Source organism: Bremia lactucae, linkage group LG1 (genome assembly GCF_004359215.1).
Source record: "Bremia lactucae strain SF5 linkage group LG1, whole genome shotgun sequence".
Lineage (NCBI taxonomy): Eukaryota > Oomycota > Peronosporomycetes > Peronosporales > Peronosporaceae > Bremia > Bremia lactucae.
In genome coordinates, this window is record NC_090610.1 from 5065433 (window position 1) to 5083813 (window position 18381).

The window sequence follows — 18381 nt, forward strand, 5'->3', positions numbered from 1 at the left end:
TAGGAATTGGTTTTTAATACGCACCTAGACATGCGGAAAGGAATCGTTGTGTTGACGCATTTACTCATACCAAAAAATGTAGGTCTGAATACAATCAAATTCGAGTATGAAGGAAGACAGTTTTACTAATATTCTGTTATCGAGAACTAGTAGCGGCAAGCGTGGCCAAATTGCAATAATGGTGCGGCAAGAGGACCCTACAGCAGGGCGTGGTTTCATAGAATATATGACTTTGTAGAAATATCGATTCTGTGGAGGCCTTGAGCCACCTGACTGGATAGTAGCCGAGCTACCGCTGCTCTCGGGCGATCACAGCAAAGTGGTGCGAAAGCAGTTTTTAATTCTTCAAATTGGCGTCAAACATTACAAGTTGTCATTGTATCCTCTACAGACACTCAAAGATCTGACGACTATATGTGGTGCTATTGGAGAAGACATCGCACTACAGGTGGGTGGTAGTGTCGATAAGATCTGCTTTAGGGGCTCAACAGTGCAAATTCGATCAACAGGAGCTAGACTTCGCATACAAGCTCATTGGAGAAGCCGCAATCGCCAAGGTTGGTATGTAAAAACTCCATGGCTCTTAACTGAGCTAGACCATATCACAATATTACAGGCAGTGGTCGCTGTGCTGCGATTTATCTTAACTCATGCTGCCAAGTACAATGTCGACTATGCTGAACTTGTCGAGGAGCTGCAACAGCTGGGCATGCGTCATGAGGTTGCAGATACAATTGTGCAGAGCTACGAAGACCTTCGCGCGAACATCCAGGACCAGCAGCGCCTGAACCGTTTTAAGGTTGTTTGAGTATTTTGTCTCGAAACGTGAACTGAATGTGCAATGAATTCAGTTTCCAGGCATTGAGAAGGTTGAATGGAGGGTCAAGAACTCGCATGCGATAAATTTAAATTTGAGGCTTGACCAGCCAATTATGGACTGCAATGTGGCGACAATGTCAGAATGTTGCGATCTTACTTTTGAAATGACTTCAAACAAATTTTTGGCGCTTTACGAGGAGCTTAGTCAAGCGCAATCGATGCTGAAAAGCGGATGAGTTGATGTGGAAAAATAATAAAAAATAGAAATAAACACGCAGATCAATTAAAATTATAGCATTGCTTATCAGCTCACCTAGCAGCATGCTGACATATTAGCCTCATTCTGTTGACCTCAACTCCCATTGTATTCAGCGACACTTTGCAGAGCTGTGTCAGAGGACGCTGAAGTTAGCATGATTTTCTATTTGTATTCGAGGAATTCAACAAAACACTATTTATAAAAATGTAAATGCTACTTTTATTTAGGTCAAATCTGGGTCACTTCTACCGTGAGGGCAGCTTTTTTCTTGCATTGCCGTCATCCCAAAAATCCATACGAAAACTATTCGAACCAGAAGTGAGGCACTCGAACGTCTATGGGCGGCGGGTCCTGGGTCGTTCAAGAGGGTTTCCTACTTTGTCAGCGCGATGAAGCTGTTTCTCTATCTCGCATCAAGGAGAGCAAGCCTTCCCAAACAAAAGCGACTATCGGCAATGTCCAGAGCCTTCACGAGCTCTACGTCGTGCTCACAATGAACCGCAAACTTGAGTTCTTCGACAATAGCGACGCCGAGACGCGCAACAAGATCGATGGTGGGTATTTGATGGGCTTTGGTGGCTGGGACGGCAACGGGTTGCTAAAGGTGGATTCGTACGGGTTGGAACTTAAAGTTGAGCGCAACGTTAAGCCGCGCATGCATTTAGCAGCACTGAACCGCGTAGACCTGGAGAAATGGTGTCGAGGCTTTATGGCTGTGCTCGATCCACATAGCACAGCCGGAGAGGAAGTTCGACGCGAGCGACGTCGCGTAAAAAAGGAGGAGAAAAGGCTCCAGAAAGACCGAGAGGAACAGATTCGCAAATGGAAAGAAAAAAAAGCGCGAATGATTCAGGAAGAGCAGGATCGTCTTTTGGCTCGCGAAGAAGAGATTAATAACATGACGCCATTAGAACGAATTAATGACATTGGGTCGCTTGATGAAAACACGGCCAGGATGCTAGAGAAGCGAAAACAGAGACTCCAACGTCGACATGCACCTACTATGGAACGAGTCAACAAGGCCGCGTATCGACGACGTTTAGACGAAGCAGCAGGTGGAAAGACGGAAAATATGCAGCCGTTGCATACCAGGACAGTGGAACAAAAAGCAAAAATCCGCATCGAGCTGCCCCCACCTGGACAATGCACGTATTATGTTTTTATTTTTTCTGTGACGGAAGTAAGATCGTCGTGTTAATGTGAGATATTGTATGTGTGTTTAGTTTTTGAGGTCGGCGGAGTCGTCCACAGGGACGTGCCCATACGTCTAGGATCCTCTGGAAGTGATGTCTCGGATACTTCATCCATATCATCGCGTCTTTCTTCGGTCTCCTCTGTGACAGGATATCGACACGAAACTAGCAGTTTGCCTCCTCCCCCACCAACACCACCTCGGTGGACTGGAAGTAGCTCTCGTACCTCGTCATCGAGAACAACAATGGGATTTCCACCTCCACCACCGCCTACTGCTCCGTTTGATCACGTGAATGACAGAGCGTCTCGAATATCGCGATCCAGCAGTAGCTTGCGCAGTGCTTCATTTGATTCGCTTGCTTTTGGCCAAGATGAAGACTCGATAGCACATCGCTCGTCGTTCTCACAGACTAGTCAAAGGGCTTTGAAAGCAAGTAGAGGCCATCAAAGTATTCAGGATAATCTGGCTGCCATCATTGGACGTGAAAGATCCTCGCGAACATCGCGTACAACTCATCGACGCGACTCGTTTGGAGCTGTGAGGAGTTCCATTACGTCAGTATCGTACGGTGCACCGGAGAGAAAGATAAAAGAAACAGTGAAGCGAGCAATTGAACAAGAAAGCGCTTTAACTTCAGAGCCAAGGATGGCAAACGCGTTTGCTGCGAGTCTTGCTGCTATTCGTCGGAATCGTGCCGATACTTTTGAAGAAGTGGATATTACCTCGTTTGCATCAAGTCCGGTGAATGTACACGGTAAGATGCGAAATCGCGATTCGCAGCTTAGTGCTGAAGGAAAGGAGATTTTTAAAAAGGCTATGGCGCAAGAGAAATCACTGGAAGTCAAACTTAAGACAAATTGTGGTCGCAAAGGGTTATTTGATGACAGCAGCGAGGATGATGATGGCTCCGACACTGGATTGTTTGGTACAGGTACACGAGACAGCAAGGCTGGTAATAGAACCTCTCGTGTATCCAGTAGCTTTCGATCTAGTGACTTGAGTACAGAGGCACGCCCTCCACGGGAAAAGAAAGCGACGAATGTGCCGTCGGTAAGAAGCGATGATTCTTCAAGTGATTCTGACTCTGACAATGGTACGTTCTCTTCTTTTTTTGGTTGAAAATCTTGCATTTTGTGGGCTAATCCAGGAATACAATGTTTTTGAAGCAGCACCCTTGACATTTACGCAGCCACACGCGAAAAGTGTTCCTACAAATAATATTGCAGCTGGTGGTGCTGGACCTAGCGTTGTAGTCCTGATCACGTCGTCTGCGTTACGCACGGAAGGTAAAAAGAAACTCGGGGTGTTTACGTTTACGCTTCAGTATGGAAATTTGGAGCATACTTTCTCACTTACGTACTCAGAATTTGAAGAGATACACCTGCATTTAATGTCGGCTATTCCAGAATTGACTATGCTCAAGTTTCCCTCGAAGCATCGATTGCGTAACAATTCTAAACCGGAAAATATGGAGAAACGCGCTCAGGAACTCCGTTTGTACTTGCAGCAATTGGTAGCTGTCCCTGGGATACTATTAAACGAGCACTTTTTATCAAGCTATCGCATCGACGATGTATTCGCGCGTTCATTAGTAAGCGGAGAAAATGAAAAAAACTTTAATGGTGTTCAATTAAACGGAAGGCCTCCACGAAGCCCCGTGGCACGTCATCTTAGAAAAGATCAAACAAATTTGCCGATTCCATCTCGAAGCGAAAAGAAATTATCCCTTGGAATTGCGAAACCAAAGGTATCAAAGGACCTATTTGGATTGGAAGATTCCATGTCTGATCCCGAGTCAGATTCGGATACGTCCGTCGACACTCCACAGCCGATTATTCAACAGCAGCGGCTTGAATCAACATCTTCAGCTCAGCGGAGGAAGGCGAGAACGTCTGACTTATCTAGCAGCAATATCAGTATGTCCCAGAATGGAAATCACTGGGATAAGAAAAGTCGATCGCGTTCGCGGTTGAGCTCTCGTGCAAGTTTCAGGGCAAGCTTTGCATCGTCTCAAATTACCGCAGAATCTCCAGTATCATTCCAACCTCCTGGGCGTCCGAATCCATTTGCTGGGGGTCGTGGCGATCTATTGGCGGCGATTCGACAGGGAGCTCCATTGAAAAATATTGATGTCGCTAAAAGTACCTCGTCTGGTGGTCCATTGGCCTCTAAAACAAAAGCTTCGTCGCCATTGGCGTTAACGCAGCCGAGTTCGGTAAATGAAGCCATTTCAAACGCTATGGCGATGCGGCGTATTCATGTCGAATACGAAGAGACCAAGTCGGACTGCGAGTCTGATTCAGACGATGATTGGGATTGAATGACATTATCCAGTAGCTGAAGTGATGCTGTCTGTCTTTACAAGCTCCATTGGAAGAGCCTGGCGACGAAAGGCAAGCAAGAACGTATATTAGTATATGCGAAACGCGGCACCGAGTGGTGGCAAGTCGATGGCGCCTTGTATTTCTTGTTAGAACTTTAAGAACAACCGATTTTATCTCGGATAAATTTGTGAATCTATCAGCTTATTGTGTTAATTTTTTCTGTGACACGACAGAGCTTGCCGTGAACTTGCCAGGAATTGTCGTCTTCTCAAACAGCACATCATGTTAATCGTAATATAGCCGTTTTTGTACGCAACAAATACGTACCCCTTCCATGTTACTGAAAATAATACCTACGACAGAGAAGGCGGCTGCCATGCCCATGCCCCACAAGAAACTCTGCACGATAAAAGTAGTTGGCACACTTAGTGCGATCGTAAGAGTTATTCGCTGTTGATCCACTCACCTCCTTCAAGACGCCGCCAATAGGCTGTGGCGTCTGTTGTTCGAATGGCGTAAACGGGTTTGCTGGTGGATGGGACGTCGGCACTTCGGTGAGAGCATCAGTCTGCTTAGATGCTTTCGGGATGACACGGCGGGATTCACTCTTTTTCACGCGAATAGGCTTTGCGCGTTTTATGGTAGAATAATTCCTCCTAACGATCGACGCGCGCAACTGGCGAACAATTAAGAGCGACATGTTTCGAAATGGCGAAATTCGATAATTGTTGGTTACATCAATGTACCCTGCACAATGGACATCATTTGGCTGTAAATGTATATTTTGGAAAAGAATTCAGCAATTTGCCAAATATCGCTGGCGACAGAGAGCTGGTGTTGCACAGAGCCGCCAACAAATCTACGATCGTGACGCCACCTGCGATCAGTTGGTGGCGCGTCTGCTGTGGTTGGCAGAGTCACAAGCCTTTTTACTTGCGTCTAAAAGTATGGAAAAACACGATATCGCGCACGACAAAAGACAAATATCTTTATTATTGATGATGTGTTTGCACCGTTCAGTACAAGGGTCGATTAACTCAGTAAATAAATAATTTACTATCTTCATCCTCTAGCTTCACCTATTGTACGTGTGTGGTGTCTTCAATTTCGATGGAAATTCCGCTTTTTATCCCGCTGGTTCATTTCTTGTAATGTATCTGAATTTCTCCTTCCTTTACGTACCATTGGATTGGTACTTTTCAATTGCCTCAAAGTAAATCAAGAGATCCCGCTGGATTGGGACGCTGACTTGCGGGTACTTCGTAACCCGAAAGGCTCACGTAACCAGCATCGTATCGACTTGGATTTTTGCCAATAAAAGCGACAAATGCTTGGCTCGTTCGAAGTATCGGATGAGCACGGATCACGAGCAGTATTTCTTGCAGACGCGCAACGCGTGCGGCGAGCAGCTTTTCAGGCGATACAAACATCTGGAACACGGAAACTATGCCGTGGGGCGGGAGCTCAGGTAACTTCGACAGCTTCGATAGACCCTCGTGCAGCAGTTTAAAATCCGTAAAGCGGCGACGCACCACGTAAGCGTTGCTGTCGCTTGGACCACCGACATCCACCTTAAACACCCACGTGCCATGGCTGTTCTTGGAAAACCCAGATATAGTGACAGAGCGTGCGAGGTCGACTTCATCGCCTGCTGAGTACGGACGACCTCGCAGCAAGTCTCTCGATGAAGCGGAAGAGTTTAGCATACGCTCAAGGCGCGACGCCGTCTCCGAGTGGCTTTTGCCTCTCCGACCCGAAAAATCATTTTCGGTCGTCATTAATGTTCCTGTGCTAGAGCTACTAGGAATTGTTAAACGGCTGTTTTGCACGCATGTGATCGTAATCTCCGGTGATGTCGTCGAGGAAGTCGTCGAAGTTGATGGCGAAGCAGACGACGTTGACGATGCGGGCAACGCAGACGAAGCTGGTTTAAGGCTCAGGCGATACACTACCGTTGGCATAGCCATAGGGTCCCCGTAAGTGATGGAGGTGCCCCGCGGGGGGTACTCCGGGATCATCATCCTAGAGGTGGCGAAATGGTGGCGACACGGGCTGCGGCAGCCAGCGCGGAAATATTTTGTGTTACTGGATAGATGGGACAGTCGAAGAACAATACAACGCACTAGGTTCTTTTCAATATATATTTATATATCTCACAGGACAGACTTGACCTTATCCAGGCTTATCGAATAATGACACTAAAGCCCTACACGGCGTTGGTGTTGAAGCGAAAGGGCGGGCAGGCCACGAAAATCGAGTCCCAGAAACAGGGCAGTGGGAGGGCTTCACTCTTCACGATCGTCAAGTTTAATTAAAGTATGCTTTTTCAAAGATACGTTTTGGATGGTGCATTTCCAGTCTCCAAGCTGAATCGAAACCTTATCGCTGGTGCAGGCAGCGACATTCATTCGCTTAAGGGTGGACACGTAAATATTAAATAGGAAAGCCGCACTGACATGGCGCTGCAGTAACAAGTGAATTTTTTTCACAATCGACGAGCGGCTAATGCTGGCGGCAGGAACCAATTCGACCAAGTGATTTGATAGGACAGTTTTCCCCATCTATTCAAAATAGTCGCTAGGCGTCGTACTTTAGTGCCAAAGCGAGACGTCCACGTCCGTCGCATCACCATTTATATAAAGACATGTCGAGGACAACATTGTGTTGATCGAGCAGTCACAAGCCACAACTGTCCAATGGTAGCAAAAATGATAAACCTGCTGTGTGTGCAAATGTCGCATTGCTGACCGCACCAAGAACATTTGCACTGGATGTGACACACCTATACGAATACGAAATAAAGCAAGAGGCTCAAAAATTTACACGTCCTGCGTCATTTTTCGTGAAAAGACGACCGAGCTGATAAGAGCTTTGTCGTGTCGCAGCGTAACTTGGGTTCTGACGCATCTATCTAAATGATATGCTCGTAGGTTCGGGCCGTAGCCACTGCGCTGGCGCTTCTAGTTTGATACTCTTGCGTGGCGCCTCTTGTCATTGCGAAGTTGAAAATGACTTCAGTGCACTTCTAAATTTGATGTATCATAGCAATGGATTGCTAGGTGCGGACCAATCTGGCTCCACATACGTCAGATTGTGCGCTCGCTCATTTGTCGGTGCCAATTATCAGTTGGGACGTGTACGATTCCCAACGTTCCAGCAGTTAAGTTCAATTATTTTCTGTAGCTCGTTGGAGCTACCAACAGCAACAAGCAAATCCCAAGGTTTGGTTGCTGCTGCTGGCAATGACACATCAATTTGCAATACTACTGCTTCAGAAATGATCGTGAGCTGAGATCGTTGTGGTAGATGTCTAAACTCGAAAATTGAAAACTCGACTTTGTACAGATGTGATACGGACCAAGAGGGTGGCCATGGGAGGCTTTTGGAAACAGTATGTATATATACTACCACTATCTGCGAAAAGATTATCCGCGTCGTTATGATTAATCCCTAAAAATTTCACTAAATTGATTACATTGACAGATCAGTTTAATATAAATAATAAGGCGATGAGACCATCGAGATCTGATGTGGCTGATTGAAGGTCTTCAAAGAACTAGTTAGTACTGTTTTGGTTACATAATCATCATTCTAGCATATTCAAGGCCATTGATCAATAAAAACATATAGAAAGAGCCGCTTTGTGACTTCAAACTCAAAATTAGGTGCTTCTTTTTTCAAAATAGGATATAAACAAGTTAAATTTCGTGTTGGAGCACTTTTAACACAACAACATTTTGAAATAAGCTAGAGGTATATATAAGAAAGGAAACAATGTTGTCTTCTCCGTTTTTTTGTAAAATCCCCTCAGTTTGATATGATTTGGCTATTTTATGCAAGCATAGTGCTAACGTGTATTATAGTTCATCATAAAGTGATACGTTTGAGCCATTACACACGATTGTTAATGGCGTAACCGGTTACATTGAGGGAGAAGTTAGCCTTGCGGTAATCATAGAAAATGTTTATCGATGAGTGCGGCCGAGCCTAAAGGCTGGCGATTTTAGCCGAGATGGTGGTCATTCAACCTATAATTGAGTTAAACTCATCGTCGCTTCTGAACGAAGCTGTCCTGGATGACACAAAAGCTACGCTAAGTGCGTGGAGTGGGTCATCGATCCTTAAAGATCCTACAGATCCAATTTATGCCCTGATTAAGAATAAAGAGCTCCCCATCTTCTGTCTTCGCTGCTTCATCAATCGGCCATGACCGTGCCTTTCATTCCTTTGTTTACTTGCATGGTTTGCGTCTCAAAGGACGAGCACATTGATGCACGTTGCCACGTCGAACACGAAGTTACCGGTATTGAACGAGATAAGCGCTCGCAAATTACCTTGTAATTGAGCCCGCCCGATCAACGTTTGCTCTTTCGTATGCCATCACGCGAAGAACCACACTTCCAGTCATTGTAAGCCGGATCGTCCTTGCGTCGGCGACCATGCATTGGTCGTAACACTCACGTACATCCTCGAGCAACGCATATTGGTAACAAGGTGCCTGCTAGACCCGCTGTCCAGTATCCACAACTTGTCCTCAGCTTTGTCGTCTTGCACAGGCAGCGTGTAGCTAACCACGTCCTTGGGCCTGGTATTGTTCAGCCACATGCCCTTACTGTCATTGTTCTTTTCATCATTTTTCTGTCGTCAAGACAGACAAATATAATATGTCCGACTTTTCCACATCAAAACCATGCGTATTAACGCGTGGTTTGCTCTCAGCAACGTGTGTTAGGACGTCCTTACAAATGGAGGCAGCACTTCGCGTGACGAGCTCGACAGACTGCGCGGAGTGTGCAAGCTCTTCAGCTTGAACGAGGTAATTGACCCGGTTTCCGCCGTACTCGGCCATTACTACCGTGTGAATCTCCCTCGATGCGTAGTGGACAATGTTGTCAAGCACCTGCGCGTCAGCTTCGCTGCATGTCTCACTCATCGCGACCAAGTAGAGGTAATGCTCGGGCCAGCTCCTCCTTGAAACATTTTAGCTATAAACAGCTTCATCGACTGGGACGCTTTAATCATCGTCTTGAACGTTTGATGTAGCCGCACCATGACATGTGCAAGCGTCGGAGTTTGGTGCCACCATGTCTCGACCTGCTTGTTGTAGTGTCGCTCGGTCGTGCCGTTCCGGTAGTGACCATGAAAGTCGGACTTCACGTCGTCGGACTAGTCGAGGCCACATGCCGCTTGAGCGGATTGGACCTGATTCATGAACGTCCTTCCTCAGTCCAGAGAAACGGACCCAAAAAGCCTCGACACAACTCGGACCCATCAAACTTTTGAATCGTCAGCCGCCTTTAGCGCTCACCCGGAACTCGCATTGCTCGCTGGACGCCAGGCTCCATCCGTCACGCGTAAATTTTAGCCAACGCTTACTCCGAGCAGGAATACGGTGCGCGCATTTATGGTGCTACTTCCGGTGCCCGCCATACTGGCTGCGCCGATTCTTGGCGTGCTCCTTGCTGTAGCACGCTCGCGCGATCTTGTCCATTTCTTAGACGAACCAAGGAATGTCCGGGTGTATCGATATGAACCGGTGTGCCACCGCGACCGTTGGCAAGCGCATATCAGAACATTCTCGACCCATTCACGCCAATCATCCGCTCGTTCATTGAGCTTCTGCTGCAAGACTTCCATCTGCGCTATGAGCGCTTGAAAGGCGACGAGGGTCGCGAGTATCGACGCGTTGACGTCGTCACCCCTTACGTGGGCCGTCGGTGCGCCTTGAACCACCGCCGGAAACGCTGCAGCCCTTTCGTGGCTGTCGTCGAAGCTAACTAGCGTTGGCGCGCTTGGCACACCGTTAAAGCTAGTCTTCGCTCGTAACCTGATGGAGCAGATGCTTAGTGCTCACTAGGTAATTAATTGAATACTAACATATGTTTGATCGTTTGTTGACCAACAAGTGCTACTTCTAAGCCACTCCTTTCACACTAGTCTTACTATACCATACTCACTGATTTACCTTGATCATCACTAACAACGCGGCGCCCGTAATCGCTGACCATCGTCATGTCCGTAATTCTGCGTCTATCCAACAGGCGTCAGCGGTGCGAAAGTGTACCTTACCTTCAACATCTCCATCACNGTGTGACGCATTTTGTCGTGGATGGTCGTACAATTCCAGCACCACCGATTCCTAAGAATGCGAGTGACTACAAGCGTCGTGCAGTGATTTCCAAGGCGATCAAGTCAGCTCGAGCAGGCACTTATCTTACCTTGACGACTCGCGCCAACCCTGAGGAGCAGACAAAATCGGAGGAGCCGGCTATTGCAATGGATGCCACCAGTGTTGTGTCCGTTCCCGCGCTGGTCTCAGTCGCTGAATAATGCCTTTGCAAAATTATGAATAGTCCAATAATGTGTGCTTATATCGACTCGGAGTTCGTGTTATGTCTGTCTCGTACATTGCTGTTACGGTTGGTGCTGTTAAAATCGAACAGGTATCATCAACTCATTCATTAATCAAGGCTTCCCAATTGAACGGATATTACCACGGCTCACGTGCAAGCAAAGTGTATAAGGCTCACTAGTAGAAGATGTACATAACGCGCTGCGAATACAAGGCACAAGTTACATTGCTTCAAGTACGATGTGTGCTTGCTTTGGTTCACGCCGCTTGGTTAAATGTCAGGACTTCTGGAGCTCAAGTGCAATTTCAGTAAGACGCGCGCAAATTTGTCGTGACACTATAACTTTATTAGTATTTTCTTAAATTTATCACGTTTGATGCAATAGGAATTGGTTTTTAATACGCACCTAGACATGCGGAAAGGAATCGTTGTGTTGACGCATTTACTCATACCAAAAAATGTAGGTCTGAATACAATCAAATTCGAGTATGAAGGAAGACAGTTTTACTAATATTCTGTTATCGAGAACTAGTAGCGGCAAGCGTGGCCAAATTGCAATAATGGTGCGGCAAGAGGACCCTACAGCAGGGCGTGGTTTCATAGAATATATGACTTTGTAGAAATATCGATTCTGTGGAGGCCTTGAGCCACCTGACTGGATAGTAGCCGAGCTACCGCTGCTCTCGGGCGATCACAGCAAAGTGGTGCGAAAGCAGTTTTTAATTCTTCAAATTGGCGTCAAACATTACAAGTTGTCATTGTATCCTCTACAGACACTCAAAGATCTGACGACTATATGTGGTGCTATTGGAGAAGACATCGCACTACAGGTGGGTGGTAGTGTCGATAAGATCTGCTTTAGGGGCTCAACAGTGCAAATTCGATCAACAGGAGCTAGACTTCGCATACAAGCTCATTGGAGAAGCCGCAATCGCCAAGGTTGGTATGTAAAAACTCCATGGCTCTTAACTGAGCTAGACCATATCACAATATTACAGGCAGTGGTCGCTGTGCTGCGATTTATCTTAACTCATGCTGCCAAGTACAATGTCGACTATGCTGAACTTGTCGAGGAGCTGCAACAGCTGGGCATGCGTCATGAGGTTGCAGATACAATTGTGCAGAGCTACGAAGACCTTCGCGCGAACATCCAGGACCAGCAGCGCCTGAACCGTTTTAAGGTTGTTTGAGTATTTTGTCTCGAAACGTGAACTGAATGTGCAATGAATTCAGTTTCCAGGCATTGAGAAGGTTGAATGGAGGGTCAAGAACTCGCATGCGATAAATTTAAATTTGAGGCTTGACCAGCCAATTATGGACTGCAATGTGGCGACAATGTCAGAATGTTGCGATCTTACTTTTGAAATGACTTCAAACAAATTTTTGGCGCTTTACGAGGAGCTTAGTCAAGCGCAATCGATGCTGAAAAGCGGATGAGTTGATGTGGAAAAATAATAAAAAATAGAAATAAACACGCAGATCAATTAAAATTATAGCATTGCTTATCAGCTCACCTAGCAGCATGCTGACATATTAGCCTCATTCTGTTGACCTCAACTCCCATTGTATTCAGCGACACTTTGCAGAGCTGTGTCAGAGGACGCTGAAGTTAGCATGATTTTCTATTTGTATTCGAGGAATTCAACAAAACACTATTTATAAAAATGTAAATGCTACTTTTATTTAGGTCAAATCTGGGTCACTTCTACCGTGAGGGCAGCTTTTTTCTTGCATTGCCGTCATCCCAAAAATCCATACGAAAACTATTCGAACCAGAAGTGAGGCACTCGAACGTCTATGGGCGGCGGGTCCTGGGTCGTTCAAGAGGGTTTCCTACTTTGTCAGCGCGATGAAGCTGTTTCTCTATCTCGCATCAAGGAGAGCAAGCCTTCCCAAACAAAAGCGACTATCGGCAATGTCCAGAGCCTTCACGAGCTCTACGTCGTGCTCACAATGAACCGCAAACTTGAGTTCTTCGACAATAGCGACGCCGAGACGCGCAACAAGATCGATGGTGGGTATTTGATGGGCTTTGGTGGCTGGGACGGCAACGGGTTGCTAAAGGTGGATTCGTACGGGTTGGAACTTAAAGTTGAGCGCAACGTTAAGCCGCGCATGCATTTAGCAGCACTGAACCGCGTAGACCTGGAGAAATGGTGTCGAGGCTTTATGGCTGTGCTCGATCCACATAGCACAGCCGGAGAGGAAGTTCGACGCGAGCGACGTCGCGTAAAAAAGGAGGAGAAAAGGCTCCAGAAAGACCGAGAGGAACAGATTCGCAAATGGAAAGAAAAAAAAGCGCGAATGATTCAGGAAGAGCAGGATCGTCTTTTGGCTCGCGAAGAAGAGATTAATAACATGACGCCATTAGAACGAATTAATGACATTGGGTCGCTTGATGAAAACACGGCCAGGATGCTAGAGAAGCGAAAACAGAGACTCCAACGTCGACATGCACCTACTATGGAACGAGTCAACAAGGCCGCGTATCGACGACGTTTAGACGAAGCAGCAGGTGGAAAGACGGAAAATATGCAGCCGTTGCATACCAGGACAGTGGAACAAAAAGCAAAAATCCGCATCGAGCTGCCCCCACCTGGACAATGCACGTATTATGTTTTTATTTTTTCTGTGACGGAAGTAAGATCGTCGTGTTAATGTGAGATATTGTATGTGTGTTTAGTTTTTGAGGTCGGCGGAGTCGTCCACAGGGACGTGCCCATACGTCTAGGATCCTCTGGAAGTGATGTCTCGGATACTTCATCCATATCATCGCGTCTTTCTTCGGTCTCCTCTGTGACAGGATATCGACACGAAACTAGCAGTTTGCCTCCTCCCCCACCAACACCACCTCGGTGGACTGGAAGTAGCTCTCGTACCTCGTCATCGAGAACAACAATGGGATTTCCACCTCCACCACCGCCTACTGCTCCGTTTGATCACGTGAATGACAGAGCGTCTCGAATATCGCGATCCAGCAGTAGCTTGCGCAGTGCTTCATTTGATTCGCTTGCTTTTGGCCAAGATGAAGACTCGATAGCACATCGCTCGTCGTTCTCACAGACTAGTCAAAGGGCTTTGAAAGCAAGTAGAGGCCATCAAAGTATTCAGGATAATCTGGCTGCCATCATTGGACGTGAAAGATCCTCGCGAACATCGCGTACAACTCATCGACGCGACTCGTTTGGAGCTGTGAGGAGTTCCATTACGTCAGTATCGTACGGTGCACCGGAGAGAAAGATAAAAGAAACAGTGAAGCGAGCAATTGAACAAGAAAGCGCTTTAACTTCAGAGCCAAGGATGGCAAACGCGTTTGCTGCGAGTCTTGCTGCTATTCGTCGGAATCGTGCCGATACTTTTGAAGAAGTGGATATTACCTCGTTTGCATCAAGTCCGGTGAATGTACACGGTAAGATGCGAAATCGCGATTCGCAGCTTAGTGCTGAAGGAAAGGAGATTTTTAAAAAGGCTATGGCGCAAGAGAAATCACTGGAAGTCAAACTTAAGACAAATTGTGGTCGCAAAGGGTTATTTGATGACAGCAGCGAGGATGATGATGGCTCCGACACTGGATTGTTTGGTACAGGTACACGAGACAGCAAGGCTGGTAATAGAACCTCTCGTGTATCCAGTAGCTTTCGATCTAGTGACTTGAGTACAGAGGCACGCCCTCCACGGGAAAAGAAAGCGACGAATGTGCCGTCGGTAAGAAGCGATGATTCTTCAAGTGATTCTGACTCTGACAATGGTACGTTCTCTTCTTTTTTTGGTTGAAAATCTTGCATTTTGTGGGCTAATCCAGGAATACAATGTTTTTGAAGCAGCACCCTTGACATTTACGCAACCACACGCGAAAAGTGTTCCTACAAATAATATTGCAGCTGGTGGTGCTGGACCTAGCGTTGTAGTCCTGATCACGTCGTCTGCGTTACGCACGGAAGGTAAAAAGAAACTCGGGGTGTTTACGTTTACGCTTCAGTATGGAAATTTGGAGCATACTTTCTCACTTACGTACTCAGAATTTGAAGAGATACACCTGCATTTAATGTCGGCTATTCCAGAATTGACTATGCTCAAGTTTCCCTCGAAGCATCGATTGCGTAACAATTCTAAACCGGAAAATATGGAGAAACGCGCTCAGGAACTCCGTTTGTACTTGCAGCAATTGGTAGCTGTCCCTGGGATACTATTAAACGAGCACTTTTTATCAAGCTATCGCATCGACGATGTATTCGCGCGTTCATTAGTAAGCGGAGAAAATGAAAAAAACTTTAATGGTGTTCAATTAAACGGAAGGCCTCCACGAAGCCCCGTGGCACGTCATCTTAGAAAAGATCAAACAAATTTGCCGATTCCATCTCGAAGCGAAAAGAAATTATCCCTTGGAATTGCGAAACCAAAGGTATCAAAGGACCTATTTGGATTGGAAGATTCCATGTCTGATCCCGAGTCAGATTCGGATACGTCCGTCGACACTCCACAGCCGATTATTCAACAGCAGCGGCTTGAATCAACATCTTCAGCTCAGCGGAGGAAGGCGAGAACGTCTGACTTATCTAGCAGCAATATCAGTATGTCCCAGAATGGAAATCACTGGGATAAGAAAAGTCGATCGCGTTCGCGGTTGAGCTCTCGTGCAAGTTTCAGGGCAAGCTTTGCATCGTCTCAAATTACCGCAGAATCTCCAGTATCATTCCAACCTCCTGGGCGTCCGAATCCATTTGCTGGGGGTCGTGGCGATCTATTGGCGGCGATTCGACAGGGAGCTCCATTGAAAAATATTGATGTCGCTAAAAGTACCTCGTCTGGTGGTCCATTGGCCTCTAAAACAAAAGCTTCGTCGCCATTGGCGTTAACGCAGCCGAGTTCGGTAAATGAAGCCATTTCAAACGCTATGGCGATGCGGCGTATTCATGTCGAATACGAAGAGACCAAGTCGGACTGCGAGTCTGATTCAGACGATGATTGGGATTGAATGACATTATCCAGTAGCTGAAGTGATGCTGTCTGTCTTTACAAGCTCCATTGGAAGAGCCTGGCGACGAAAGGCAAGCAAGAACGTATATTAGTATATGCGAAACGCGGCAACGAGTGGCGGCAAGTCGATGGCGCCTTGTATTTCTTGTTAGAACTTTAAGAACAACCGATTTTATCTCGGATAAATTTGTGAATCTATCAGCTTATTGTGTTAATTTTTTCTGTGACACGACAGAGCTTGCCGTGAACTTGCCAGGAATTGTCGTCTTCTCAAACAGCACATCATGTTAATCGTAATATAGCCGTTTTTGTACGCAACAAATACGTACCCCTTCCATGTTACTGAAAATAATACCTACGACAGAGAAGGCGGCTGCCATGCCCATGCCCCACAAGAAACTCTGCACGATAAAAGTAGTTGGCACACTTAGTGCGATCGTAAGAGTTATTCGCTGTTGATCCACTCACCTCCTTCAAGACGCCGCCAATAGGCTGTGGCGTCTGTTGTTCGAATGGCGTAAACGGGTTTGCTGGTGGATGGGACGTCGGCACTTCGGTGAGAGCATCAGTCTGCTTAGATGCTTTCGGGATGACACGGCGGGATTCACTCTTTTTCACGCGAATAGGCTTTGCGCGTTTTATGGTAGAATAATTCCTCCTAACGATCGACGCGCGCAACTGGCGAACAATTAAGAGCGACATGTTTAGAAATGGCGAAATTCGATAATTGTTGGTTACATCAATGTACCCTGCACAATGGACATCATTTGGCTGTAAATGTATATTTTGGAAAAGAATTCAGCAATTTGCCAAATATCGCTGGCGACAGAGAGCTGGTGTTGCACAGAGCCGCCAACAAATCTACGATCGTGACGCCACCTGCGATCAGTTGGTGGCGCGTCTGCTATGCTTGGCAGAGTGACAAGCCTTTTTACTTGCGTCTAAAAGTATGGAAAAACACGATATCGCGCACGAAAAGACAAATATCTTTATTATTGATGATGTGTTTGCACCGTTCAGTACAAGGGTCGATTAACTCAGTAAATAAATAATTTACTATCTTCATCCTCTAGCTTCACCTATTGTACGTGTGTGGTGTCTTCAATTTCGATGGAAATTCCGCTTTTTATCCCGCTGGTTCATTTCTTGTAATGTATTTGAATTTCTCCTTCCTCTACATACCATTGGTTTGGTACTTTTCAATTGCCTCAAAGTGAATCAAGAGATCCCGCTGGATTGGGACGCTGACTTGCGGGTACTTCGTAACCCGAAAGGCTCACGTAACCAGCATCGTATCGACTTGGATTTTTGCCAATAAAAGCGACAAATGCTTGGCTCGTTCGAAGTATCGGATGAGCACGGATCACGAGCAGTATTTCTTGCAGACGCGCAACGCGTGCGGCGAGCAGCTTTTCAGGCGATACAAACATCTGGAACACGGAAACTATGCCGTGGGGCGGGAGCTCAGGTAACTTCGACAGCTTCGATAGACCCTCGTGCAGCAGTTTAAAATCCGTAAAGCGGCGACGCACCACGTAAGCGTTGCTGTCGCTTGGACCACCGACATCCACCTTAAACACCCACGTGCCATGGCTGTTCTTGGAAAACCCAGATATAGTGACAGAGCGTGCGAGGTCGACTTCATCGCCTGCTGAGTACGGACGACCTCGCAGCAAGTCTCTCGATGAAGCGGAAGAGTTTAGCATACGCTCAAGGCGCGACGCCGTCTCCGAGTGGCTTTTGCCTCTCCGACCCGAAAAATCATTTTCGGTCGTCATTAATGTTCCTGTGCTAGAGCTACTAGGAATTGTTAAACGGCTGTTTTGCACGCGTGTGATCGTAATCTCCGGTGATGTCGTCGAGGAAGTCGTCGAAGTTGATGGCGAAGCAGACGACGTTGACGATGCGGGCAACGCAGACGAAGCTGGTTTAAGGCTCAGGCGATACACTACCGTTGGCATAGCCATAGGGTCCCCGTAAGTGATGGAGGTGCCCCGCGGGGGGTACTCCGGGATCATCATCCTAGAGGTGGCGAAATGGTGGCGACACGGGCTGCGGCAGCCAGCGCGGAAATATTTTGTGTTACTGGAAAGATGGGACAGTCGAAGAACAATACAACGCACTAGGTTCTTTTCAATATATATTTATATATCGCACAGGACAGACTTGACCTTATCCAGGCTTATCGAATAATGAACACTAAAGCCCTACACGGCGTTGGTGTTGAAGCGAAAGGGCGGGCAGGCCACGAAAATCGAGTCCCAGAAACAGGGCAGTGGGAGGGCTTCACTCTTCACGATCGTCAAGTTTAATTAAAGTATGCTTTTTCAAAGATACGTTTTGGATGGTGCATTTCCAGTCTCCAAGCTGAATCGAAACCTTATCGCTGGTGCAGGCAGCGACATTCATTCGCTCAAGGGTGGACACGTAAATATTAAATAGGAAAGCCGCACT

General features: G+C 46.7%; 5 protein-coding genes across 5 annotated transcripts; 1 reads left to right on the top strand and 4 right to left on the bottom strand.

The window, feature by feature from the left end:
- Positions 1-106: 106 nt before the first annotated feature.
- CCR75_002077 (uncharacterized protein) lies at positions 107-15925 on the top strand (the record flags this gene model as incomplete). Its single annotated transcript, XM_067960177.1, has 16 exons — positions 107-181; positions 239-448; positions 510-561; positions 597-799; positions 852-1023; positions 1444-2258; positions 2310-3366; positions 3443-4565; positions 7943-7988; positions 11571-11780; positions 11842-11893; positions 11929-12131; positions 12184-12355; positions 12776-13590; positions 13642-14698; positions 14772-15925. The coding sequence occupies 16 exons, from the start codon at positions 107-109 to the stop codon at positions 15923-15925; spliced, it is 7416 nt and encodes a 2471-aa protein (XP_067822481.1).
- Positions 4799-5297, bottom strand: CCR75_002079 (uncharacterized protein; the record flags this gene model as incomplete). The annotated part of the gene is made up of 3 exons (XM_067960179.1): positions 4799-4861; positions 4925-4996; positions 5064-5297. 3 exons carry the CDS (start codon positions 5295-5297, stop codon positions 4799-4801), a joined length of 369 nt encoding a protein of 122 aa, XP_067822483.1.
- On the bottom strand, positions 5806-6618 carry CCR75_002078 (uncharacterized protein; the record flags this gene model as incomplete). Its single annotated transcript, XM_067960178.1, has 1 exon — positions 5806-6618. One exon carries the CDS (start codon positions 6616-6618, stop codon positions 5806-5808), a length of 813 nt encoding a protein of 270 aa, XP_067822482.1.
- Positions 15926-16130: 205 nt separating the features above from the next.
- Positions 16131-16629, bottom strand: CCR75_002076 (uncharacterized protein; the record flags this gene model as incomplete). The annotated part of the gene is made up of 3 exons (XM_067960176.1): positions 16131-16193; positions 16257-16328; positions 16396-16629. The coding sequence occupies 3 exons, from the start codon at positions 16627-16629 to the stop codon at positions 16131-16133; spliced, it is 369 nt and encodes a 122-aa protein (XP_067822480.1).
- Positions 16630-17135: 506 nt separating this feature from the next.
- Positions 17136-17948, bottom strand: CCR75_002075 (uncharacterized protein; the record flags this gene model as incomplete). Its single annotated transcript, XM_067960175.1, has 1 exon — positions 17136-17948. The coding sequence occupies one exon, from the start codon at positions 17946-17948 to the stop codon at positions 17136-17138; it is 813 nt and encodes a 270-aa protein (XP_067822479.1).
- Positions 17949-18381: the final 433 nt, after the last annotated feature.